The sequence below is a fragment of the Anser anser genome (assembly GCF_964211835.1).
Source record: "Anser anser genome assembly, chromosome: 2".
NCBI classification, from domain to species: domain Eukaryota; kingdom Metazoa; phylum Chordata; class Aves; order Anseriformes; family Anatidae; genus Anser; species Anser anser.
In genome coordinates this window covers 146574206-146601005 of record NC_139721.1, presented here as the reverse complement: position 1 = coordinate 146601005, position 26800 = coordinate 146574206, and the positions used below count along the sequence as shown (strand labels likewise).

At 50.2% G+C, this 26800-nt stretch overlaps 2 protein-coding genes across 8 annotated transcripts in view; one reads left to right on the top strand and one right to left on the bottom strand.

Annotated features, from left to right (window-relative positions):
* The window catches only part of JCAD (junctional cadherin 5 associated), a 56930-nt gene that overhangs the window by 25842 nt on the left and 4288 nt on the right, over window positions 1-26800 (bottom strand). For 2 of the 7 annotated variants that reach the window (XM_083825432.1, XM_083825427.1), the window contains exon 1: window positions 1292-1398. The exons of 2 other annotated variants lie outside the window; for them this stretch is intronic. Coding sequence is in view for 1 of the 5 variants with exons in the window: in XM_083825426.1 (XP_083681552.1) it covers window positions 279-292 (14 nt within the window). In the remaining 4 variants the exon portion in view is untranslated. Of the gene's footprint in view, window positions 1-278; window positions 308-1291; window positions 1412-26800 lie in introns of those variants that run through there. 3 more of the 7 variants (XM_083825433.1, XM_083825426.1, XM_083825430.1) reach the window with 3 other exon arrangements.
* On the top strand, window positions 1522-26800 carry LOC310894839 (uncharacterized protein). The gene is made up of 5 exons (XM_083825435.1): window positions 1522-1985; window positions 2404-2489; window positions 10690-10753; window positions 19409-19627; window positions 23588-26800. Exons 1-4 carry the CDS (start codon window positions 1748-1750, stop codon window positions 19609-19611), a joined length of 591 nt encoding a protein of 196 aa, XP_083681561.1. The 5' UTR covers window positions 1522-1747; the 3' UTR covers window positions 19612-19627; window positions 23588-26800.

The window sequence follows — 26800 nt, the reverse complement described above, 5'->3', positions numbered from 1 at the left end:
ATATACCACTGTAACATGCCACTTGACACACACAGCCAGGCAGGCTCTGCACGGTCAGTATTTTCCAAGAGCTGGCGAACACACGCTGCAGCAAGGAGAAAGCATGAACACCACCACCAGAAGGGGGGATGCAGAAATGGGGCCCAACCTTTGAAACAACAGCCTGAGCTGGCATTTTGCAGCACGCTGTGCCCGGTGGGACACCCTAGGGAGCATCCTGCCTCCAGGGGTAGGAGCCGCCCGGGGCAGCAACCTGCCTTGGTCCCCTCCCTACTCACGCTGCCCTCGGCATCCTCGGCAAAGGGGATCGCTGGCAGGACCACACTTTTTCCTCCACGGACCTTGGCGCACGGTAGAACTGCAAGAACATGACAGGGTAGGGCAGGTCTAGCCTCGGCGATTAGAAACTGGAAGCGCTGGGACAAACTGAGGCTCTCGCAGCGGCTGCATCCCTTAACTGCACAGCCCTTCTCTGTCATCAACCCGATCGTTTTCGGTCTGAAGCTGGAAGGTTGCTGTTTTCCACGTGCCTGCTCCCCACGAGCAGCAACAGCCTCCCTGGGCAGAACTAGAACTTTTAAAGCAATGAAAAGAAAACGCTCCCGCTCACGGGAAGAAGCACAGCTGAACGCTTTTCGGCAGGACACAGTTCTCATTGTCACCGGCCAAGATTTAACGTCTTGCCCGTGTGGATCAGCCTGAGCGCTCGGTTAGATCCTATTTTCACTTAAAGACACGGGCTGGGGTAACTCAACATGCAGGGTCCACGGCACAAAAAAAGCTATTATTCTCAACTCTTGACGAAACAGGAAAAAAAAAAATAAATCTTTAATAGATGCAGGAGTCCGCTGGCACAGACCCGGGGGCCGAGCGAGGCCGTAATTTGTAATTGGGAGCCAATTACCAAGTGACATAACGGCGCAGATCCCCTCTGTAACAGCAAGCGCTTTGAAACAACGAGGAAAAGGGAAACAAACCACCAGACCCCCCCCGACTGCCAGGCAGACACGGCAGTGAGCACAGACCCCCACGGGGGAGCCTGCTGGTGCTTCCCACCCCGCTGCCACCCCCTGCTGCCACCCAGCACCCCGGGGACCCCCGCGGGCTGCTGCAGCCGCGGCACCCCCCGAGCTCCCCGGGGGACTGGGGGGCTGCCGGCGGACCCCCCCCCCCCCTCACCGAGGGGTCCCAGCAGGTGCAGGGCGGGGGTGCGGCGACCCCACCGCCTCCTCCAGCTCGTCCCCGAGCCCCCCCGGCCCGCTCCGCTGCCCCGGGCCCGGCCGGCACTCACCGCTCCGCCGGCGGCCCTCGCTCGGGTGGCGGCGGGGCCGCCGCGCTCCGCGGCAGCCGGGAGGCGCCGAGCCTGCGGGGCCCGCCACCCGCGGCGGGGCGGGACGGGGCGGGACGGGCCGGGACGGGCCGGGATGGGATGGGACGGACTGGGACGGACTGGGATGGGACGGGAGGAGCGGGGCGGAGCGGCCGCGGGAGGCCCCCGGGGCTCGCCCGCCCCCCCAGGGCGTCTGGGGCTCGCTTGGAGGCTCCCGTCCTGCCCCCTCTGTTCGGGTATAATTCAAGGAAAATGGGGGCTTGGACAAGCTGAGCTAGCGGGTGGCAACCCTGCCCGGGGCAGTGAGGTGATCTTTGAGGTCCCTACCACGTTTAACCTTACAGGCTTGGGGCAGAGCGGCTGGAAAGCTGTGCAGAGGAAAGGGATCTGGGGGTGCTGGTCGATGCTCGCCTGAACATGAGCCGGCAGTGTGCCCAGGTGGCCAAGAAGGCCAACGGCATCCTGGCTTGTGTCAGGAATAGCGCAGCCAGCAGGACTGGGGAGGTGATCGTCCCCCTGTACTTGGCTCTGGTGAGGCCGCACCTCGAGTGCTGTGTTCAGCTTTGGGCCTCTCACTACAAGAAGGACATCGAGGCCCTGGAGCGTGTCCAGAGAAGGGCTGCGAAGCTGCTGAAGGGCCTGGGACACAAGTCCTGTGAGGAACTGCTGAGGGAACTGGGGTTGTTTAATCTGGGGAAGAGAAGACTCAGGGGAGACCACATTGCTCTCTACAACTGCCTGAAAGGAAGGTGTGGGGGGCTGGGGGTCGGCCTCTTCTCGCAGATAACTAGTGATAGGACTAGAGGGAATGGCCTCAAGTTGCACCAGGGGAGGTTCAGGTTGGAAATGAGGAGACATTTCTTCTCAGAAAGAGCAGTCAGGCATTGGAATAGGTTGCCCAGGGAAGTGGTGGTGTCACCGTCCCTGGGGTTGTTTAAGGAAAGGTTGGACGTGGTGCTTAGGGACATGGCTTAGCGGGTGATATTGGTGGCAGGGGTGTGGTTGGACCAGATGATCTTGGAGGCCTTTTCCAACCTTATTGATTTGACGGTTCTGTGATTCTATGATCGCAGCCCGCCATCACAAGCCTGCTCACTGGGCGCTTCGCTGCGAAGCTGAGTTGGGGACACGTCCAACGGCGGTGCAACACTCCAGGAAGGTAACGCAGAAGGGCCTGACCCTTGAGCCCTGCTGGGAGCACGCTCCCATGTGGGGCTGATGATGGAAAATATCAACTTTACCTGCATGGGGATGATCTGCAGAAAGAGTCCAGCAGAGGGAGAGGGACCAGAGTGCATCCTTCCTCAGCTGCCGCATCTGCTGGCCTGGGCAGACCACGTGCCCAAAGGGCTTGTCCTTGCCACGGTTTTCACTGCAACATTTGGGAGTGTTTTTGAAGCATTATTGGTTGCCTGCTTCCCCACCTCTCCACTCCCCGTCATTTATTCAGCCTCAAGAAACAGGTGAATCATTTGAAAATCTACTTCAGTTTAATGACGCTCTGGAAAGGGCATGTTTGTGAATCATTTACTTCAGCAATTGCTTGGGCCCACCAACTGCTCGCCATGTCTTAATTGACTTTTACCCTAGGCCATCAAAGCACTTTACACGTGTTCACAAACAGAGCCCTATTCAATACGTGCCCTGGCTAAGAGTGGGAAAGCAAGGGCTGGAAGTTGAGTGATGACTCCAAGAGCTGGGCAGGAGAGCCCAGAACCAGGTGCAGGTTCCTGGTGCCCTGCTTTCGATGTAATCATCATTGCCCTGCTTTTCTTCAGGCATCTCCTTTTACCTTCCAGCAGCGAGGCTTTGCTTGCAGCCTCTGGCACGTGAAGCGTCCCCCACGGGCAGCACCACTGGTGGCAGGGGGACGTCCAGCAGGACCCCGTGCAGCACCTCACACCCCAGCCCCGCAGGGTACCTGTGCAGCTCCCGCAGCTTTGCTGGTCAGGTAGCCCTGTATTTTGCCCACAGCAAAGCCTTGCGGCTGACAGTAAATGAGCAGAAAGATTGGGTTTTGTCAGAGCACAGCTTCTTGTGGGCGTGATGGTAGCACAGGTTTCCGTCAAAGAGGCCTTGCTGGCACTAGTTAAGGTTTATTATTTAAATATCTTGACTCTGACAGGCAAATTGGGAGGTGTTTTTTTAATACCTGTCTCGACTGTCTTGTATGAAAAAATAAATAAAAATCCAGGATGATTTCCTCATCTGCATGGCTGCACCTCGGGGCTGTTTGCTTGGCTGTAGGAGATGGTCCTGTTGACATCCCTCCTTCCCAAGCCCAAACCTCCCTGTTGGGGGTTAGGACACAGAGCAAGGCCAGGAGCTGCTGCGGCACTGGGAGATGGTGGGGGGGCACCAGCTGGAGCAGCCCCTCCAGAGGAGGAAGCCTGTGTCATGTTCTGAACAATGTCAACGTGAAGGGAAGGGTCAGGTCCTTGCCCTCGGGAGTTCACTGCCTGCAGAGAGCGCGATAAAAGCACACAAGGCAGCACACCCCAAAGCCGGGTACTGGTTGCATTTCTGTGTTTGGGGATATTTTTGTTACACCTCTTCTGAGGGTACATGGTGGGCTGCAAAGGGAGGTGCAGCCCTTGAATGAAGGCATTTCTGCAAATTTGTTAGGAGTCCTGCACTCTCCGAAGGTTTCCTTAAAGTCAAAAGGCCTTGAAATGAGAAACAGCTTTCCTCCTAAAACAAAGAGAACAGCCACCTGTGCTTCTGGCTCTCCTGTTACAGAGAAAAGCCTGAAAACACGACCTGGACGTAGCTCTGCGGTCTGACACCAGAAAGCAAATCACATCGTTTTCAAGATGATCTGGGCATTCTCTCAGGCTGGACTCACAATTAGCGATTGTGAACAGCTGCAGCCCCAAATCCCACGCAAGGGGGGCTGAGCAGAGGACTGGTGTACGGCACGAAGACACGGGACTGCGGCTGGGAAGCTCTGAGCGCTGCGCTGGGCTCTGCCCCTCCACAGCAGTGTGGCTTTTGGGGACTTTTTTTCGCCCCTCCTGCATCTTGCCCTCAGCCTGCTAGCGAGCAGACTCTTGGGGCAGATGGAGCTTCTGGTTTTGCCCCAGCTCAGTGCCCAGATCGGTGGGGTCATGGTCTCACACAGGTGGAGAAGGGCAAGGATGCTTGGAGAAAGGCAAAGATGAGGAAAAGCAGAGGAGGAAAGCAATTCTGCCTTTTTTTTTTTTTTTTGTGTGTGTGTGATCGCAGTAAATGTGCATGGCCAGTGGAGCATTGCCCCCCTGCAAAGCCCACGGTCCTGCGGAGATGTCCCTCTCCTGGCTCTTTCTAGAGAAGGGGACCACAGTTTGACCATCTTCTGTTTGGCACTCCCAACCTAAAACAGCTGTAAGAACTAAATGTGGCTGCGAGAGAAACATACGAATGGGGTCTGCAGAAGAGAAAAGAGCCCTGAAGCATCTGGCACAGGGCTCGGCCACTGAGGGCTCCTGAGGTGGGCGAAAATCAGTGACACAATGAGACCGGAGAGGACAGAGCCATTATTGGCACTTTGGGTGCTCCGCATGGCTCGCAGCGGGCAAGAAGGGCGAAGAAACCACGAGTCAAAAGCCATTTGCAAGCATGCACAGCAAAGCAAAGCTGTGGCCTCGAGTTTGAGTTAGTGGCCGTTATAGGGAGAAATCATGGAAAGCAGGAACGCACAAACACGGGAGAGGCAGGCCAGATGGGGGAAATGCAGACGAGTTAATGCGCAGGGAGGGGAAAAGGAAAAACACGGCGCATGCTGCACACCGGCCAGCTCCTCAGCCCCAGCACTGCTGCTGGCCGTTGCTGTGTGATGAGTGAATGGGAAGTTCTGGCCTGCCCGGTGCAAGTTACTGCTGCTTTATGCCTTTATAATTCGCTCTGGCCTGAAAGCCTCCCTCACCAGGACTCTTCTGTGTTTTGTCTCCCATCATCAGCACTGCTGCTCAGGGCCAGAGCTGTCCTGCCATCCCTACCTAGCTTGGTGCAAGCTTTCAGCCTTGTATCTTTAGGTGATCTTGTGTCAGTGTTTTTTACCTTGAGGTCAACCAGATTCCATCAAATTTTGGTGTGCTTTTAAGTGACTGGGTACATTAATTATTCCCTGAAATGCAGTAACAGCACTTGTCTTAGATCCAGTTGCTGGGGATGTATTTAGGAACACACGCTGAAATCACCACATACCTGAAGTTTACCATAACTAACTAGCCACAGATGTGCTATTAAAACCGTGCTTATGTTTTCCTCTTGTCCGTCCTATATGGCATGTTACGGCCATGATATATGAAACTTTCTTAGAACAGATGCTATTCATAAACAAAACAGATATTACACTTTTGCAAGAAAACATGTCACATTACTCCTCCCGCCAGTAATCACCTGTTTATAGAATTGGCACCTCTTCAGTTTGGAACAGAGGAGCTTCAGATATTTTATAGCTACATCAAGGGAAACACTAAGCATTGCCATGGAGAGGAGATGTTTTGGTTTGTCCTCCGTACTTCTTTAGCTGTATTTTGACCTGATATTTGGGGATTCAATTTCTTAACTACTTTACCGCTTCCTAAGTGCCCCAGAGAAGCGGACGGGATGGGTGTGTATGGAACACAGGGAAATAGTTCATGATACCGGGTGGTGACTGCTCTGCGAGGACGATGTAATACACACCAGCTGGTTTGTGCACAAGGTGTCGGACCAGAGGCTGCGATAACTCGTCAGCAGACGGACAGAGCGTGGGGACAGCAGGGAGGTCTCACAACTGGCTCTGGCTTTGAGGGGGGGTGCAGTGGGAGAAGTGTCTTTGCCTTGGTCAGTCTTTGCTGTCTGAGCTGTGGCTGTGTAACTCAGGCAATTGCTGGCTCTTGGACACTGTTTTTTTCGGAAATAGGTACGAGGCAGTCACCGACACACCGCTACATAGGCTGCCAGAGAGTAGTGGGTCAGTGCACTGATTGTATTTTCCTTTAGATATAAGGACTAAGTGAGCATCTGTATCACACCTGAATGTATGATGGAGGGACAAAAAAAATGGATAAAAAACTAGAAATAAAAGAGTAGTTAACCCGGAGGAACCGTACACACACACTGTGTGTGAAGACACCTGAACATTGAGGAGGCTGCTGAAGAGGTTAAGAGGTGTGGCACGCAAATTACCCTTCAAATTTTAGCTGTTTTACATTTGGGAAAATTAGGTAGTGTTTTTAAAACTTTTGAAGTGCTAAGTATTGTTAAAATAATCCTTGCAGCTCTTTCATTCAAGGAGTTGGCTCAGGGTGCTCAGGAAATATTAATGAGTTTCTCATCACAACACCCCGGAGAGGTGGGAAGTTCTAACAGGAATTGCTCCCATCACCCAGACAGGGAACAGAACTGTTAGGCCTAATTTTTCAGAAGAGTTTTCTGGCTAAAATATTTGTACAGTCGTTCAGCTGGAAAGCTCTCAAGAAGGACTGGGAGCTCCAGCAGGCCTCCCGGGAAGGTGTTGGGACTGGGAATGGAGAAGGGGCAGGAGAAGGCAGGGGTGGATAGAAGGGGAATATTTGGGTGATAGCAAAGAGTATTGGTGCTGGATCTGGCCTACTTTTCCTAGTTTAGAATTTGGATGCCCACTGCCCTACAGAAGGCTGATCTGCATTAGGTCAATGGAAGTAATAGGGATTTGATGCCTTAAGTACAAGGGTATACAAACAGTACACTAGAGACATTACTGCATCTCTGCTGATGTCCACAAGCCTAGGTATGAAGGCCAAGGGCTGTGATGGCCACATCATCGTTTCTGCTAATGATCCACGTGTCACTCATTAGGGAGTGAAGTCTTGCAGACGATGGCAAGTGAGGTCGTGGCTGAGAACAGACATTTGAGGTGTATACAACGGAGAAGCGGTCTTTTTCCAAGCACAGGTGAGGTTCTAGCTTTATTTCTCTAGTCAGAAAGCAGGGGTTAGCAAGGGCTGTGATCCCACTAACACCACTGTGGAAAAATCTCATGAAAGCATACTTCAAATAAGGTAAAAGAAGAAGGGACTCTGGTTGGATCTCATATATTACCACAAGATCTTGATGATCTAAATGCCCACTTCACTGTCATTTGGAGTGCTTGGCTGCTCCCAGCCAACACTCAGCAGCCCCTGGTGTCACACCTGATATCCAGTGCTGGTCTGGTCAAGCAGTTGGGCGCACCCTGTCCTCTCGCAGAGTTTTGCACCACAGCACTGTCAAACTGTGACTGCAGATTCACTGTGGGGAGGTCAGGTAGTGACCTACTGGCATCACGGTGAAGGCTGAGAGCAAATTCAGGTTGCCCACAGGCATCGGCTGAAGATCCTTTGCCTTTTTCATGAAGCTAATTACAAAGCTACTTTGAAAAAAAAAAGCCACTTCATCTTCAGAACAGCTGCAAACATGTTCTTAGCAGCACAAATAATTTAACTCACGAGCACACAGTGTGTGTGCTGAGCAGCTCTTTATCTGGGAGAGCGGAGGCCGAAGTAGTGGGGCACCTGATGGAAGGGACACACACGAGGTGGGGTGATAAAAGCCTGCAAAGTAATGTAGAAACAGGACAGGTAGTTTGGGAATGTCTCCTCCCTTTGCTGAACATACCCATATAAACAGTTAGCTGGAAGATGGCAAACCCGGTACTGGTGTAGGGATTTGTACTTATTTCTGCTGCATGCAGTTAGGCTGTGGCAATCACTGCTCTAAGATACAACTGAAGCCCTGGGGTTCATGAGGAGCAAATGAAAAACATATACAGGCAACAAAAGAACCCATGGTTGCAGCAGTAAATATCAAGCAGTAGAGTCTGGAGGGGTTGCGCTCTGCAGTAAGCCCTTCCCCAAGGACCACAGGTTCACACTGGGGAACGGGGGAACATCACGGAAATAGTGCTTTTTAATACCAAACCACAGCACACAATAAAACGGCTCTTGTTATAAATGCTCTGCGGCAGAGTTCCTATTAGTTCCATAAGGATTTAAATAATAGCTATTTAACTTCAGCTCACCAATTCCAGCCTTCAGCTGTGGCAGCATTAAATTTTAAATCGTTTATTTCAAAGGGCAACACTGTCCTTTCTGAAATACTGCCTCCCTGCCATGCATCTACATGAGCTCATTTTATGAGATATCAAGGGCAGAAAACATTTTATTATTTTATTTATTTTATTTTATTTTATTTTATTTTATTTTATTTTATTTTATTTTATTTTATTTTATTTTATTTTATTTTATTTTATTTTATTTTATTTTATTTTATTATTTTTCTGTAGAAGAAGCTCGGCGTGGTGGCAGGGGCGGGAGCATGAGGCAGGGCTGCCCGTAATGGGACTACTCACAGAGTTCAACAAGAGTTTGCAAGACCCCTTCATGCCAGGCCGTTCCCACAAAAAGCCTCACCCAAAAAGCTGAAATTACAGTCTGTTAAAGAGAAAAAATGTGAGAATGGCTTGTAATTTTGGAACCAGAAGAGCTATGTTTATCTCCCAAAGAACAGCCCCCTGAAGGCACGAGTGTCGCTCGGGGTTGAAGAGCCACCAGAAAGGCCGCGGAGGGACGGGTTTTGGACACAGAGCACAAGGAATCTGTCTCCCTGGGGCAGGCCGCTCCGGTTATCTAGCTGATATACACCAGGATGGTGTGGCTTTCTGTATCCAAACACATCTTGACACGGGAGATTACACAGATCCCCGGGCTCTGGAGGGCGGCCAGGGCAGCGCTGCCGCCCCACGCAGCTCTCCGTGAGGGGAGCAGGCAGGGGCACCGCAGAGGTTTGTTATCAGGAGCAGGGACCTGTCATGCTGATGTGCCGGCGGGGTCAAGGGATTAGGGCTCAAATCCATTCTTAATAGAAAAATCTTTTCAAAGTGCCTGCCTTGAAGCTGTGAAATCACCTCAGGAGCGTGCTGTTATCTGTGGGGGCAGCACAGGCCCACCTCTGCGTCAAGCGTGGGTCCAAAATAGAAAAATATAGCTGCATAAAGCATCCCCGTGGCACAGAGGCATGCTCGACAAGCTGCTTTCCTTCCCCCTCACTCCCACCGGTGTACAGGTTTAGATGTGAGTGGGGTCTTTAGACCCACAGTAATAAACTTGCCTTGTGCTTGTATAGTTTGTTCTTGCAGCTCTTACTCACTCTTGCATTGTTTTTTCAGGAGAGTTTGCACTTACTCAAATACTGCTCTCATCCCCCCTTCCTAACCGGTGTCCACTTGCAGTGCTTCTGGAGGGACTGGAGAGGAGACACTTCTTCGAGGAAAGTCCTCATGCCCAGAACCTTCTGAGCAACATCACGGAAACACAATTTTGCTTGATAACCTGTTAAATTACAACAACTGTGCAAAGGATCACAGCACCAACAGAACATACGCCTGCACCATGAAGGGTTGCAGGTGTGTAGGGGGTGTATTTTAGCACGGAAGTCTTTGAAGTCTATTAATTTCTTAAGCAGTCTTGTGGAAGCTGATACGGATATTACAAATAAGTCTTGTTTGGAAGGTGGGGAAGTCCAAGCTCTCATGCTAAATGCTTTTCTTGCTAAGCCGAACTCCTCCATTTCCCTCCGTCTGTCCAACACCAGAGGGAAAATGGAACCAAGCACCAAAATAATAAAAAACTTTAATTGGGCAAAGCCTCATTCAGATTAATCAATAGGCATCCGTGTGCATTTTACTAGGTTGTTTCGGCTTGAGACTGCCTCCTGTACAACTTATGCAGCCTGTCTGAATCACCAGAGGGCTTTTAGACTCATCAGTGGAAATTACACCTATTCTTACGCTGTATTTTCTCTATTTCGGATCAGAAACAACCACCACGGAAGCCTTAATTTATCACATCCTGTCTTCCACGGGCTCAAGCTTCAGCCCCTATATTTTGGCAGGTCGCAGCGCAGCACAGAAGTGTCCCGCACCCTCTCATCAGGAGGCAGGCCGTGCAAAGGCTGGGGAGCTGTGGTCCATTTATACCACACACCCTTTAATCACACTGCCGGCCTGTCCGAACCCGGTCGTCCCCACGGACAAGTCCCCACTCTGGGGGGTCCCATGTCCCCCTTCCCAGACAGCGGGGACCTCACAAGACCCCACTTCACCTCTGAAGTATTAAAAAGACCTGAATCTGGAAGGAGACCCTTCGTTCAGACTGTTTTTGAGAGCCTTGTTTGTCCGCAGCAGGCTCTGGGAGAAAAGCAGCCAGTCAGCCTCTGAACGAACTGTCTGAAACGAGACTAAACACTGCCAGGCACATGCAGCTATAGCCGGGCAGACAGCATCGGGCAAAGCTGAATTGCATCCACTACAAGGAGAAAATTGAAATGGAAATGAGTCGTCTTACTTCTGCTCTGTCTTTTGTTGTGCCCTGCAGGCAGCGCGCACCTGTGACCGTGTGTCCTCCAAAGTCAACGTACACGTGTCCCAGGTGACAGAAGGTAAGCTTTGCCATTTATTTCCCCTCTTTACCAGAAGATTCTCTGTTCTCTTTCTACTTAATGTGAACTCTGTGGTCATGAGCAGCACCACAAACCCTGTAAGCATTTGACACGCCTCAGGAGGGAGGCGTAAGAGCGAGTCCCAGAGCTCAGCTCCTTACAAGCGACCTCTCTATATTTAAGGGAGGAGGCAAACAATCACTACAGAAACAATGCTACTTTACACTGCTGTCCTCCTCGACCTGCCGGGAGCCATCTTCCTCCCCGACAGGGTCAGAGGCACGGGTGGTGGGAGCTGCTCACCAATTTCAACACAAAGCCAGCGGGAGCTTTCTGGAGCGCCCCGGGCCGATGGTGTTGCAGCGAAGGCAGTGAGGAAAGCACTGCTGAGGGGTGTTTCCTTGTAGAAGCGGTGAAGGAAACGGCTTGGGGCAATGACACCGTAACTCAGTGCAGCTGTTTCTGCACCGATCATTTGTTCGCAACCTAGGATGCGTTAGAAGAGCAGCTTGAAGTGTTTGTGTTGCTGCTTATCCCCTGACCGGGCTGTTGTTAAAGCTAAAGCAACGCTCACTCAATGAAGTGTTTGGGATGAGGTCCAAAAAAGCACTTAGGTGCCTAAATCCAAGACAGCAATTCACAGCTGCCTAAGGACTTAGGTTCTCCCTTTCGTACACCCCTTCCCAGAACTCCTTTAAAAACCTGGACTTCTGCAAGGGGGTGGCTGTAGGTGCTGCCATCTTAGCAGGGCTTGGCCACCACAGCCTGCCTCCTGCCTCTCCGCTCTCCAGCCCCCCAGGGGAAGATGGCCACCTTCAGGGGCTCTCTGATGCTCTGTGGCTGTGCCCTGGGCTCTGAGTCCAAGCTGCTTTTGCTCAAACCTTGGCTGGTGTTGCTCTTCCCTGTCGGTATCCAAACCAACCTCCAACTCCCTGTACCTCCAACTCCCTGTGCGGGATCCAAATAGAAGTCCTTCTTACGTTGCCCTCTGCTGAGGGCTTGGTAGGAGAAGTTGGACTCTGCAGCCCAGTGTGCATGGAAGCTGGATGGGTCATGGGATGCCAGGCTCAAAGCCACTTGTACCACAACCCATCAATAAAGCTACACAAGAACAGCTTAAAGTCAGTCCTAACAAGGTATAAAATTCCCCCATTAACCAACTCTTACACTACGTTGCAGAGTATGCCTGTCCATGTGCCTCTTTCCTCAAGACAGAGCTCAAAATAGTAACAGAAATCTGGTTATTGAAGCCCAGTGACTGACAGGGAGCACAAGAGACCGTAGCTGCTATTCTGCTACGGTTTATTCATTCTGCTCACAAAAAGTCAATTACCTTTCAGGAAACTCTTTGGAGAAATGGAGAGCCGAGGTGCTTGTGCTGGGAACTCATTAGCTGGGATGGCAGCACGCCGTCCTGCAGCCCGAATATCTGTTTGGGTGATCTGACAGAAACCTCTCAGCCTCGTTCATGTCTTTTGCTGCGAGATCATTAAGCTTTGCCAGGTTTCTCCTCTCATCTGATAAGGCAGTTAGGGTCTGTGTAACAGACACTTGCGCATTTCAGATCTGTCTCAGGTAGGGCTCTACATGCAGAAGCTGTTTTTCTCATTAAGCCCTTCAGTTAACGCAGTTTACTTAAACCCACGTTGGACTGTAAAAGGCATAATCGATATAACACATTCACTCCTGATGATGTAAGGGAGGGGCTGTAACAACCTAGCAGACGAGCTGATCTGATAGCTCGTAAATTTGGGATGGCAAGCAAGGTTTATCATGTTAAACCGGATACTGTCAGCACGCTTGAGTCCTGCAAAAATGCTCTAATTCTTCATAAAGCTATGACTGAGACATAAAAAGAAAATGGGAGATCTGAGCTTCTGCTCCAGTCCTTGCTCCTCTTGCTACTGTCAGGACAGCCCAATGCGGTGGCTGAAACGATGAAACGATGTTTCTGAAACGATTTCAAAGATCAGAATTGATGTCTTCTCTGCTTCCAGTGCCCTCAGCAGGAGCGCTGCACAGCAGCAGAAGGGTGAAGATGAGGAAAACGGGTTGTCTGTAGGTCTGTCCATGCACGTGTATCTAGCTGGGCCCAGTACTCCAGTCACACTGCAGTCCATATTTCAAAGGGACCATCATTCCTTCTCAAATTACTGCTGCTGGCAGAGCGGCGGAGCTGGCAAGTGAGCTTTCAGGAATGTCTTTATCCTTTGCAATCCATATGAACTAGGTCCAAGTAGTAATATTCTTGGAGAACCAGATACACGGATTTTGCAAAGGTTGGGAACAGAAAAGCACACATTAATAAAACAGTCACAGCTCTCTTGGTTTTGTTCTGATTGTAATAATTGTAAGCAGAAGTTTCCTTTTATCTAGTTCAAAGTCTCTGTTGCTTCAAGCCTAAAGCTGTTGGCAGCAGCTGAATAAGAGGGCTATGATCGATGGACAGGAGTTTCTGATCCAGAAAGTGCCGTCTGTCTACTTTGGTAAGTTTAGCAGGAGCATGAAGAGGAAAGATTGTCTGAAGGCTTATTCCCCCATCCACTGTTAGCATGACTGCAGCTCAGAGTAGCTTACCAAAGGCGTCTAGACTTAAAAAAAAAATATCAGTTCTCCTGGACATGTATCCATAACTGTATATAATGGCAAAACCCAGTATCACATCAACTGCTGTATCTGTTATTCTGATAATGCTGGCTTATTTTAACAAAGTACCTTCAATAGGGACCAAAAAAAAGGACCTATTCTAAAAATACTGGGAACCAGATACAAGAATGCTGCTGCTTATAAGTGTCTTTTTTATCCTTAGCGGAACAAAACTGGTGCCTTCTAATGGTACAAGCCTACTTAGGAGAGGTTTTGCTGATAGTCGATAAATTTTCCCTGCACATCTTCAAAAGGCAAGGCTCAATAGCTGCCATTAAGAATCAAAGTCTTGGTGCTCCAGAGGGCGAGGCACCCAACATTTCACCTCATCTGCAATTTCACAGGTTTACCATTTACACTATGTTGTCTCTTATGAAGGAAATCCCGGTGGAATTAACCAATATTAGATTTCAGGTGCAGCAGGAAAATGTGCAGTGAAGCACATTTGTGCTAGAGACAGACTTTTGTGCCTGGGTACACTGCAGTGGATATTGCTGAAAAGGGCAGCTTTTCTGCAAAGTTCTGTTAGATCCCCTCAGCAGGAAACAATTATCTGTAATACCAATTTCCTGCAGAATTTCACAAATCCTTCCCTACAGGGATTTCACCTTTCATTGTTTCCCCTGTACAGTACAGAAAATCTAACTGCGGTGGTAGAAAATCAGATCTAAGCCGTATTTTTCAGCCTCTGTCAGCCGAAGGGAACAATCTCACCTTGGTCGGGAAGAAGATGGACAAACAAGGTGATGGCTGGTGACTGGAGTCCCAAGACGACCTCTGCAAGTCCCTTCCCACCTTGCCTGTTTTGTGATGCTGTGATTCTGTGGCTGCCTGCACCCAAAAAGAGAGAGGTGGAGGGCAGGGTGGCAGGGTCCATGGCAGACCCATTCACTTCACCCGTTCTCTTTTCATTCAGATGTGGCAGCGCAGGGTTACCAGGCAGGATTACAGCCATGGCAACCATGAATCACGTTTTTGGTGTGTTTCCTGCGTTTTTTGTCTTTGTCCCTGACCCCTTTTCCAAACCAAGATATCTTGGACACGTGCATGGACACAACCGTGACTGTGCAGTCTTGCAGAAACAACCTGAGGCATTGGAAAGAAACTCTGGGATTGGTGTTTGTTTGTGCAAACCCTGAAATTGCAGCACACTACCCATGGCCCAGAGAAAAGAGAGCTTGCGGGATGCTCCTGGGGACAGGGCATAACACCTGAGTGGGGACTTCTCTCCTGGAGCAGTTTGGCATATTTGGAGCTACCATACACCAAGGTTTCCTCACAGAATCCTCCTTTTTCCACCTCTCCAGGCATTTCTATAGGGACAAATCCCAAAGACTTTGGCTATGTGTGTAGGGTTTCTGCACGGGCAGTGGTGCAGGCAGCACACCCCGGGGACACCAGCCACCCTCACTTACAAGACGGTATGATGGCATGGCCAGCATTTCCAGCGTGGGTAGGTGCACCAAGATGTCTGCACGTGTGGGACAGGACCCAGGCACCTGGCTGCAGGTACGATGGCCCTGGGAATGCATTTTGGTGTCACCAGCACCTGGCAGCCCAGTTCCAGCAGGACCTGGCCTTCTGGGTGACAGTTGTGAAGAGCCAGTGGGATGTGCTAGCTGCATTTTCTGCCACCAAAGCCTGACCCATTCTGTCTGTTCACCTGCCCGTGATAACGTGTGGATCTGACAGCCAGTTTCACCCCGTTCTGACAGAGGAGACATCTCGAGGCCATGAAGTCCCCACAGGTTTGGGACATGCACTGAGCTGGGGTCCTCAGCACCAGCCACTGCTCGCCCAGGTGAGCCCTCCCAGGAGGAGCCGTAGGACGGCATGAAGGGCCAGACCCTGCAGCAAACTAGGCTCCTATGTGCACAGAGCAGCTCCTTCTCTGTTTGTCCACCTTCATCCCGAGCTATTTATTAACTCCAGCCCAGATGACCTGGCATTCAGGTAAGCCGGATCCAATTTTCTGGCTGAGGGAGCCCTCAGATCTTTACCGCTCCCAACCAGATTTCATCACAGAAAGCACATTGCCCTCCTCTCTGATCTTCAGTGCCAATAGCAGCAAGTACCGAGTGTGTGCAGCTGCTGGCAAAAAGGAAACTTAAACCCCTGCTAAGACCTAGCTGAAAAAAGGGAGGAGAAGGAGCACTGGAATAGCTGCTGGACACAGCGCCAGGCCTGGGGTCGCACCCAGCGTCCCCATCGGGTGCCCCAGTGTGCTGGCAGGAGACACCCGGGCAGCTGCAGATGGACAGAAAAAAGAAAAAACAAAACAAACAAAAAAACCCAAACAAACAAAAGCCACAAAACAAATAGAAAGAGCCCTCTGTGATTTATTTTTTTTTTGAGTTGTGATGAAATGGAAAAAATCAAATTTCTCAGGATATTTTGCTCTTCAGAAATTAGAAACTTAAACTGCAGGTGTCATTTTTTAAATCATTTGGAAAATACTTGCTTAAAAGCAGAGTTTTCCTGCAACAAGTGACTTTTAAAAAGCCATGACAAAATCTGTTGTTTTAGGAAGAACATCTTTAAGTCACAAAAGTCTGAGTAGCCCTGCTCCCTGCTGTGGGTGCTTGAAGCACACCCAGAGCACGTCCACGTCCACACGGAGCTGCAATCTGCTCTTCTCTGGGGTCTTGGCTACTGGCCTGGAAGCTGTGGGACAGCTGCCTCGTTTCCTCCTCGGCAGAAAGTGGTACAAATCATGATACTACCATCCGAGCAGTGCGAGCAACGCTGTGAAGGCACACAGACCCACAGCACTGAGCTCTAAAGCTCTGGAGCATTTCTGCAGTGCTGTTAATATCCTTTGATGTTCCTCCCAAGCCGTCCATTTGTATTCATGATCTTTTCACTTGCTGGAGTTCTCTAGCAACCTTCAATCCCCCCAAAAATTCATTTCCCACTTGAGATCTCAGAAGAAGAGGGTAAAAATGTAATTTACGCGATAATCAAGGTCTCCTTCAAGGAAAGCATAGGATAAATTGGCTGCAACGCAGAAGGAGTGAGAATATCCATCAAAAGTTTGTTTGCTTAATTCCAAAGTCCGGGTGATTGCAACAAGTCTGGTTTGTAAAAACTAAGAGAACAACAACCAGAGGAAAATGGTTTGTTACAGCGAGGTCCAGAAACCTTTCTGAGGTGGTCGCAGATGGCAAATTGCAGGCTGTCCCCACTGCCCAGGGAAGGCAGGAGGTGAAGCACACCTGATGTTCAGCCCCGATATTCAGTTCTTAATTTTAAGCCAGACATTTTTGCTTCAGTCGTGACATAGCCATAATCTCCCATGACATGCCACAGCATTTACAAAGATCGAGAGCGGTCCAAGGGCAAATAGTGACCTCCCTGACCAGGAGCACTATTTCTGAGAGTAATGGGGGAAGCAGGAGGCGCGGGACCCTGGCACTACCCAGCAGCGCATGCTCAAGGAGTACGTAATTAAATTGCATTTTGCGGTCTTTCTGCCTTCTGACTGACAGCTCAGGCCTACCCGTGCTCCTCTCATTCATCATAAGGGCAGCTTATCTGACCGCAGTGCCAATAAAAATAAATCATCCGCTGGCCTCGTGTTCTGTGCGGATGAAAACAGAGCCATCAGTGGGCCGCGTACTTCCACGCTAACTTTACGCCTACAGCATTTTTTTCAAATCAGATCGCAGGACTTTGAAGAGACTTCTGTGTGCTGGAGAGGAACTGGGGGCTGAGGCTCAGTATGTGCAAATGAGGAGGTTACAATGCTTCCATTGTGAAGTCTAGATAATGGTTTTTCAAATTAGGTTCGCAAGTATGAGTTTAATGTTCTCGTTGAGTAGAATGGTGCACAATGGACCACCCACAATTGGGGAGAGCGCTACGAGTTTGTCCCTCTGTAGGCGGGCATCACTTAGTTTTCCATCCCCGCTCTGTCAATGTATCTTTAGCCTGGCTTTAGTCATTCATGCTAGATGAGCTGCACGCGTATCTGGATCACACAGTTTTCCATGGGGGCTTTGTGCACACTTAAACGATGACTTTGACTGATGATTCAACAATGAGCTGAGGGAGCTCAAAGCCTGGAGAACTGAGACCTGTGCCAATGACCCCAAATCCAGCTCCGGCACTTGCCACTCACTCGGTGTATGAGTAAATCAGGAGTCGTTCTTCTAAGGCTGGAGATGTACACCACCTTAAAGAAGGAATGAGGAACATCCCTCATCTGTCAAGGGGGAGCCAGGTAGCAGGTTAAGTTTTTCTGTCACATTCTGGGAGTCTCAGCTGCTTTGAAGTAGTTTTGTCGTTGCTCCTATTATTACTCCCGTAGTTTCATTTTTTTAGAAGTGTGTAAGCTGTCAGACAGGACACAGCTTGTGAAGGAATCCCTCCCACTCAGATCAAATCTGAGGTAAAATTAGATAAATTGAAGCCACTGTGCGAACAGACCCTGGCGGTGTTTCTATCTGGAACATGTGTCCTCTCCACTTCCCCTAGCGCCGGTGGGGGAGATGCTGGGGCAGGTTGCTACTGATGTCAGCACAAGCTGGTGGTACCAGGCGTGTCTCGGCAGCAGGGGAGTGTTGGTGCCGGCATCCTTGCACGGCATATGTATGTGATGAGCTAATAGACATCTGGCACCAAGCGGCTACTGGGACTCTGTAAATCCCTTCTTTTGTAAGTTTCGTGCGGAAAAGCTACCTCCAGCACTGTATGTGACTGTATAGTCTGGAGTAATAAATTAAAGATGGTGTTGGTGCTTATAAAGCGCCGAGCTGTGCAATGCTGTTTTCAGACCCCCAGCTCAGCACTTGTGCCTGGACAACCCCAAGGATGCCGGTGCCTGCAGGGTGACTTGAGAAGATCTCAGGTGGCCGTGGACTTGTTTGTAAGTCCCTGAGCTTTGCTTTTCCCCCTCGCATCCCATCAGTTTGGCTGGGCCAAGCGGCTCAGCAGCAGCTGGATGGATGCATCCCACCTGAGCCCCCCCAAGCCTTCACACATGGGCACCTGCGCTCACAGTCCCCAGCACCCCACATTGCCCCCTGGTCCCTGTCAGTGCTCGCTGCCCGGGGCACGGGAAGCCTGGGGTCACCCCTCCCCGAACCCGAACAAGCACAGATGCCACATTTCCCACTTCTGGGAGCGGGGCACGCCCCTGGGCAAGGCGGGACGGCTGTTGAGGTCTCTGCAGCAGGCACACGTTGCACATTGCATCCAATTACTGTTTAGGGTAAACACCCTGAAAGCCCCTGCTGTTAACTCGAGGCTAACATATAGTTAATCTTATTCCAAAGCAAGGAAATTACAAATTCCATTAACGTGCCCTGTTGTTGAGAAACACGAGCGTAAACAATTCATTAGGGAGAGCTGTGATTAGGGTGAGCCTGCTGCAGAGCACACAGCACGTTCAGCTCCGTGATGAGGCATTTCCAGCTCCAAATCCCTCGGGATGGGTACGGGACCAAATTCAACTCTCAGTCGCACTGTCCTATGGCTAAAGCGACTTCAGTTTGCTTGGCTTTTTGTGGCTTTTCGTGGTAAGCTGGTGGGATATTTGAGCTCCAGCACCAAGAGCAGGAACGATTCCTGCGCGTGGTATCCTGTAAATATCTGTGTGAGTAGCCAGGTCCGAGTGAAAAAAGAAATCAAACAGAGGGATGTGGAAAAATCTCTTTATGCCTATAAAAGGATCACTTCAAAACCACAGGATTTTGTATAGGAACCTTTTTCCTTAAATAGTAGGAACAGTCACTGGTTGCATTCCAGCAGAGTAAGAAATGGGGGTTAGCGGAGAGCCGCGGCGTCCCACGGCAGCTTCCCCCCCTCGGCCTCCCCCTCTTCCTCCCCCTGCCGCCCGTGTGCCTTGTGCTAGCCCCAGAGACTGTGTGTGTTGGACGTGAAAATATATTTATCCACACAAATGTAGGCAAACCCATATACGTATGTTTTAGGGTTAAAGAGGAGCAGCCCAGCGGGATTTCCCTGTGTTCCCCCAGAAACACCTTTTTCTGTCGCATTTTCCCACAGATACGAACACAGCTCGGCAGTGCATTTTGCTGTCTCCTACCACGGAGGGGGGAATAAAACCCAAAGCTCTTCTGCGGTTCCCGCAGGAGGGCGGTGGGCCAAATCCTGCCATGCAAAGCCCTGTTGACATCACGGGGATTAGGCGGGCTGCTAATTGGGACTGCGGGATTTGTGTAAATCTCCTCCCTTGGACGCGATGCTGAGTCCCCCCGAGGTCTGGTGAGCGTGGGGTGAACGCAGGGGGACGGGGTCCGAGGTCCCCATGGGGGACAGCAGCTGTGGGGTGCCGGGGGCTTCGGGGCACCCCTTGGCAGCAGGGTGGGATGGGGAAAGGAGACGACAGGTTTCCATCTGCCGGCTGGGGAAGGGCTCGGCTGAGCCTGAAATCTTTCGGGGGGGCTTCAGAGAACCCCCCTTTTTTGGGGGGGGGGTTTGTGGGGGTTTCAGAACCAGAGTCATGTTCTCTGTAAGAGCTTTATCGGAGGAGTCTCTTGCTGGGGTCAGTACTCTGGAAGTGTCACGCAGAAGGGCCCCCAGGCTGTCCTCAGTCCATCCCCGCACCCTGTGCCTAGGGCACTGCCTGCAGACATGTGGAGAGCCTGCCCCTGAAAGCCTCCGACAGAACCTCCACAGCCTCCTGAGACGAAGTCTTTCAGAGTTTTTCTGCTCTTACTGTTCGGAACATTTCTTAAATCTGTCTTGAATCTGTATTAAATCTTTCTTAACTCCCTCCTGGCCAGACGAAGTACACACCCCTACAGAAATTTTAGCACATGGCTGCTACCTACAGCACTGACAGAGGACAATTTGTTTGCTTTCCTTTTGCTCACTCTTTTATGATAAATGTTATTTCACTACTCAGCCACCTCTTCTCCAATCCACACCACCTTCTTCAGCCTACCTGCCCGCCTATACCTGTACACACATTTTTTGAGGAACAGCATCCCTATCCGTAAGAAAATCTCTCAGTGAAGTCCCACACTAACAGAGGGAGCTGAACAGAGGGGAGGGAGATGCCTCACATGTTGCATTTCTATTTACGTGTTGCAACAATGGAGTTTTTTTTATTATTTTTATTTTCCCCCTAACGGTATGACACGGTAGGTGTACACTCAGCCTGTGCAGGTGCAGGCCCTCCAAGCCAAGCTGCGTCCCAGGACAGGGGCAGTGCCAGCTCTGGGCAGAGGAATGCCATCGTCCCTCCCAAACGGCACCGTACGTCTCTTCAGTCCAATGGAGGCCGGTAGCAGGGGCTCTGCTGTGGCAGGGCAAGGCTCACAAGGGGCTGGAAGCACGGGATAGGAGCAAGGGGCCTCCCTTTGGGTGCCTGCAATTCATTTCTGTTACCATCAAAAACACAAGCAACCCCGCAGTGGTACAGCAGGCCACCTCCCGATGTCCAGGTTTCCACTTCGTGGAGCTTCTGGAGGTCCTACCCTCTGCAGAGGGCGCAGACCTTGTGCTGCACATCCACAGGTCTCTAGTAAAGTGGTTAGTGCTATTAGCAAAGGATAAAAAGTACTTTTGGAGCAGTTGCTCAGCCTCCTTTCCAGAAAGCAGCACAGCATACAGCTGGAGACACGCTGCTGGAGCAAGCACACTCGATGTACTGGTCGAGCAAACACCTCCTGAACATTTTTTAATGTGACCTGGCAGCGGACCAGGATAAATGGCATGTTCTTTTTCCAGTGCTTTGGCCCAAAGTGTGTATTTCAGAGGCTTAAAAGAACAGTCAGTCAATTAAATGTGATAAACGAGGCCATTTGTCACCAGCATTTTAGCTTCTCTTTTAAAGTATAAAAGGAGATAATGAGCAGGGCTTGAAGAAATCCTTTGTGGTGTTGGGAGCCAAGGGCACATGATATATAGGACGGATTTTCTGCCTCTCCCATCATGCGAATGAGATCTGACAATACTCCCCCTCATGACACAGAAATCAGAGACGATGTTAAGAGAAAAAAAAAATCACTAATGGATGAAAAAACAGTGACATGTACCAGTGAAGATAAGAAAAGAAAAGCACTTAGTTAAGGGCAAATCTACCCCCATTTGCATTCTTTAAGTTCCCATTTTAGAGACTGGTCAAGAGGAACACAGAGACAGCTACAGAGCACCTTTTGCTTACAAAAAAAGCCTCAGGTAGCACAGATAACAGCGCTACAGCTACTTAGAGGCCAGCAGGGTATGTGACCAGGAGCAGGCAGTGGTTGACGGAAGAAATCATCACCTTTTCCTTTTTTTCCTGTTCCTTTCCTTGCCTTGCCTTGCCTTGCCTTGCCTTGCCTTGCCTTGCCTTGCCTTGCCTTCCCTTCCCTTCCCTTCCCTTCCCTTCCCTTCCCTTCCCTTCCCTTCCCTCCCTTTCCCTTCCCTTTCCCTTCCCTTTCCCTTCCCTTTCCCTTCCCTTTCCATTCCCTTTCCCTTCCCTTTCCCTTCCCCACACAGCACACACACATGTTCCTCTATGCTGGTGGCACTCAGGTGGTTTCCAAATACATGTGGGTTTGTATCCACGGCTGGAAGCTAGAGCTGGAGCTGGATCCAAAGCTGGAGCATTTCCAGCTCTCTTTTAAAAAATAACACCTTTATTTCTGGCAGATCCCCTGCATGTTTCACTCTGTGCTGTCCTTTTCAACCAAGGTTATCTAGGAATTAGAAAACTTTTACTACAGCAGGCGAAACCTCTCCATGCTTGCAGGACACGAACGTATCACCTGGACTGACTGCATTTCACACAGGGGTGTGCACCACCAGGTCGATATTGCTTCTGCATCCTTTTCCCCTCTGCATCTACCCGCTTGTGAGGAATTACTCTTACTTTACCTGTTTTCCTATACCAGCCACCACTGAGGATATCGAGGTTGGAGAGGCAGTCAGTGTGGTGGTGCACAAACCGGAGCAGACATTTGAGGGGATGAGAACTGCCGACAGTCTCCACAAGCTATCTTTTATTTATGCCCGTGCTGCGCTGTCTTGGCAGCATTTGGTTTAGTCCTGGGATGAAAACCCTGCCTTCTTGTAAACACAGGCAGCCTCACACATGCCTCTGACACTAAATAAGTAATACACACCGTGCACGGAAACACACTTTTAGGAAAACTTCCCCTCGGCACCAGCATAATCAGGAGGTACGGAAGAGATATCTTGATCTCTCAAGAGAGAAAGAATCAAAATCTTTCTAAAGGAATTGGATGGAAGTAGGTCCCGGTCAAAAACCTAAGGAGCAAACACCAAACATGCAGCTTGGCCGATGGCTCAGCATCAGGTTAACCTCGAGTCAATGAGTTACGAAGTTTTCAGCCCATCCTGAACTTCGTGCATGGCCTTCGGTGGGTTCTGGGGGAGGACTGTCCCCCTCAGCCACCCTGTGACACAGCATCAGCAGTCCTCACAGCACCTGCCCTTCGTCCTCACACCTTTCCCTTCCTCACACCCATGGGACTACCCGCAAGGTGGCTTTGTGGAGGCCCTGCCACCATCCGTCGTCACCAACCAGTGTGACAGACCAGATACGGTGGTCCCTAGACATGGCCTGAGGAGAGGACTGCCCGTCCCTTCTGCTGCAGGCGTTTGCTGGCCTCCACCTCATCTGTCTGGCTAAGCGAGGAGGGCATGGAGAAGAACGGGAACCCTCTGGCTCCCCAAAATGCCAACTTACAAAGTCAGAAAGATAGTTTCTTTGTAAGTACTTGCCATGGTTTCCTCCCCTTGTTAGCTCCACAGAAAGTTGAGCATCTTTAAAACTGCATCAGCCTCCCTCAGGGGGTTGTTTTCAGATCCCTTCTCAACCCGATTTGGAGCAGGGACGTCAAAGCGAGGCAGTTCTGGTCCCCTGTTAACCTGGGTCCATCTGGAGCTGGTCTGGGCAGTCGGGGCTGGTGACGATGTTCACAGTCTCTTGAAATATTTACTTATCTGACTGACGAGAGAGTTATTCAGTAAGTTATGACGCCTGCAGCTCTGTGTAAACAGTTTACAGCGCCGTGATTGATGCTGGGCACTGTTTGGAGAGCGGCAGGGCCGGTTGTATACACTGGGCTTTGGTTTGGAAAGTTCAGCCCCGGGACTGGGCAGTATTATACCTCATAAATAACAACAGTTAATCATTCGGGCTCACGCTGCTTTCAGCACTCATAAAGCCACACGAGCATGGCCGAACTAAAACAACATTAATTTGTGCAGCCCTTGGCCATGCAAGAGTCGGGGACCTCGCAGAGGTGCCCAGCAGGGTGGTCACAGTGCCCAGCTCCGCTCTTGCCTCTGCCCCCCATGCCTGCGATCTCCGTAACCCTCCAGCACCACCGTGACCAACCTTCCTTTCATTTTTCGGTGTCCTGCTTGAGATCTCCAGGGCTTCCCGGAGGTGATGGGATTTCTACTCCAATCTGCTTCCTCAAAGACCTTGCGCTGGGTGAGTACCTCCCATTACGGGTGTGCAGGGTGAAGCAGGACTGAGAGCACCCCGTTCTTTGGTGCAAGGGGTGTTCCCAGCTCCACAGGAGTGCAATTGCTGCCACTCGTGGGTGCACGCAGCCCAGCGGGTGAGCCAGAGCTATTGCAGATAGCTACAGCTCCCACGAGACGCCAGAGCACAAAAAGGAGGTCACAGACTAATGTCAGACCAAGAGGAAATCAGAGGTTTTGGTTCAGTTCAAGCTGGAAACGAGTCGTTTCAGCTCTGAACCATCGTCATGACTTGTCTCCAGAATTAAGCGGCCTGTACATTTCTGAAACAATATTTTCAAGGCCACGTAGATGCCTCAGATTACCTGTAATGTGACTTCCTGACCTGGTCGTGTACAAAGACAAGGGCATGACTGCCAGGAGGTCCCATGAAATGGAAAGCAGGGCAGCAATGTGCAATGCAGGAGCTATGTGAGAGCTACCACTGGAAGGAGAGGAAGAAAAAGCCCTTTCGTGCTATCATGCGGCTGCTCAGATTGACTAGTATAGGCAAGAATTTTTTTTAAAAAGATGTAAGGACTTTATTCTGGAAATACTCTTTCAGACACATTCGCAGTCAAAGGTCTATGCCAGATGCTGTGAATAAATTCGGGAGGAAATTAAAGGAGGGAATTGACCCTGACGCCAACACGAGGTGACTGGGTAGATGTGAGCAAGGGCTGGATAAAAGCCCTTCGTACCCACTTGGGGAAAAATGTACTTCATCTTAACAGAGCAAAGTAATGAAGTATTGATTTGAATTTATTAAACCGCGATACTACGTCCATGTTGCTGAGGATGGCCTTGTGCGGTGGAGAGGAAAGTACAAGGAGGTCTTTCCAGTTCAGACTGAAAAAAAGGAAAAGGATGTCTGAGGCAGACTTTCCACGTACTGCATCCACCATGGGAGGAAAGTAATACTCAGTGCCATCCTGATGTTCAAATCTGTTTCTGCAATCATCCTCAGCCACCAGGAAAGACTAATTGATCCCCCAGCTTCACCAATAGCGCTCACTCTCTAACAGGACGTGTCTTTTTATTTAGCCTGTTGAAATTGACGCTCAGTACGAGGAGGATCTCGATCAAAACGCAGCCTGCCTCTTCCTCCCCAGGGACCTGCTGGAGGAGCACTGCACTTAGAAAAGCAAGTGGAGGTGCCAGGGGGACCGGAGGGACTGCGGGCTAACGGCACTGCTCTTGGTCTCCATGGAAATGTGCCTTGATGTAATTAATGATAAAGAACCGGGATGAGAATAAAAATGATTCAGAGAGGCTGTGGTACTTCTCCTCTGCATAGCTCCCCCGACTAAACCCACAGAGAGCCCAGAATGGGAAGCCGAGGCTCAATTATAGCCGAGGAACAGCATAACGAATTACCTCCTTTGCACTTGCTTATGTGGGTGAGTAATCCAATTCCTACCCAAACGTACACTGGCTGTGCAGATTTTGCCAGTATATGAATCATCGAGATGCTGGAGTACTGTGGAATTAGAAACACAGAAGAAGGACTGTAGTTCTCCACCACGTAGATACTGATTATTTCAGGCAAACTTTTTAACAGATAACGTGAAAATTACCTAATACTTTGCTGAATGTGCACCATTAGCTAAAATTAAATAGAAGCAAAGTGAATCCCCTATTTTTATGTATAATATTAAAATCTTTGTATGGTGAGTAGTGGGTCCTTCTCAGGTTTGAGGCCTCCAGCTGAATAGCCCAGAATGTTTTATGTGTCTTGAAGGTCTGTTGCTCAGAAAATGCCCAGAACCACAGGATCTGAAGTTATAATTTAAATGTTATTGAAAGGTTCATTTTCCATGGCTAGCAAATCTGAAATTTAAAGAAAGAAAAAAAAAGAAAAAAAAAAAGAAAATGCAGAACACTTTTCTGCAAAACTCCGCCCCAAACCAAAAGCCCTGCTCACCTCAGCTCCTGGCGTTGGGTCAGGCAGCCCACCTTCATGTCCCCAGGCATCCCAACTTCGTGTCCCCAAGGTCCCCAGGTGCAGGTGGGGTTGCACTTCTGGGGACACCACCTACAAGCCCAGGTCCCTGCACCCACCTGGGCACATCAGGCGTTTAATCCACAGCTGCTAACGACCGCCTGCATTTTTTATCCACGTTTTATATGAAAACAATGAACTGGCTGTAGATGCTGGCACTTTCAGCCTCAGCTGCCGTGCGTGTGCAATGGTAGGAAGAGAGGCTTTCAAAGCAGTTTTCCTGCCTATTCCTGGAAGTTATGGGGTTGATGTGTTCCTGGGACAGAAACAATGTGTGCTGAAACCCTGCCCTGCGGCTCTGGGAGCCCTTGGCAGGGTTTGAGGTTGGGGTCTGTGAGCCCCAAGGAGTAGGTACCAGCTTTCTGAGCAGGAGGCGGTGCTGCCCTCGGTGCGGCTGTGAGGTGGGGAAGCAGATCAAGGAAATTTTAAAATTAAAAAAAAAAATCTGGGGTCTTTTACAAAAGGCAATCTTGTACAGCAATCTATAAAGAGCTCAAGGGATGTTATAGTTTAAGTAAATATTTAAGGGAGATTCCTCTGAATTTAAACACAGCGAGCTGTAGCATGTGGAAAGCAGCGATGTTTGATTACATACGTGAAAGAGGCCAAATGCAAGACATTGTGAACAAAGGCAGCAGCGGCGAGGAAAGCAATCGTTTTTGGTTCTATTTCTCCACAATAGGTTATCAACAACCCCGTTTCTGCCTGGTGCTGGGTGCAGCAGGGGTACAAGTCCTTGCAGTCACAGCAGTGGACGCGTTGCCTTCTGCGAGCCCTTCGGGCATTTTGCCTGATGACACGGCTGGGTAAGTCCAGGTAAGAGCAGAGCTTAGCACTGCAGGAGCACGTCCCCGAGGACAACAGGACAAAGGTGGTTGTGGATGGCCAGGTGTGACCCATCGGGCAGGCGTTGGCAGGTCTTCAGCAGAGACACAAACACAGCCTTGGTG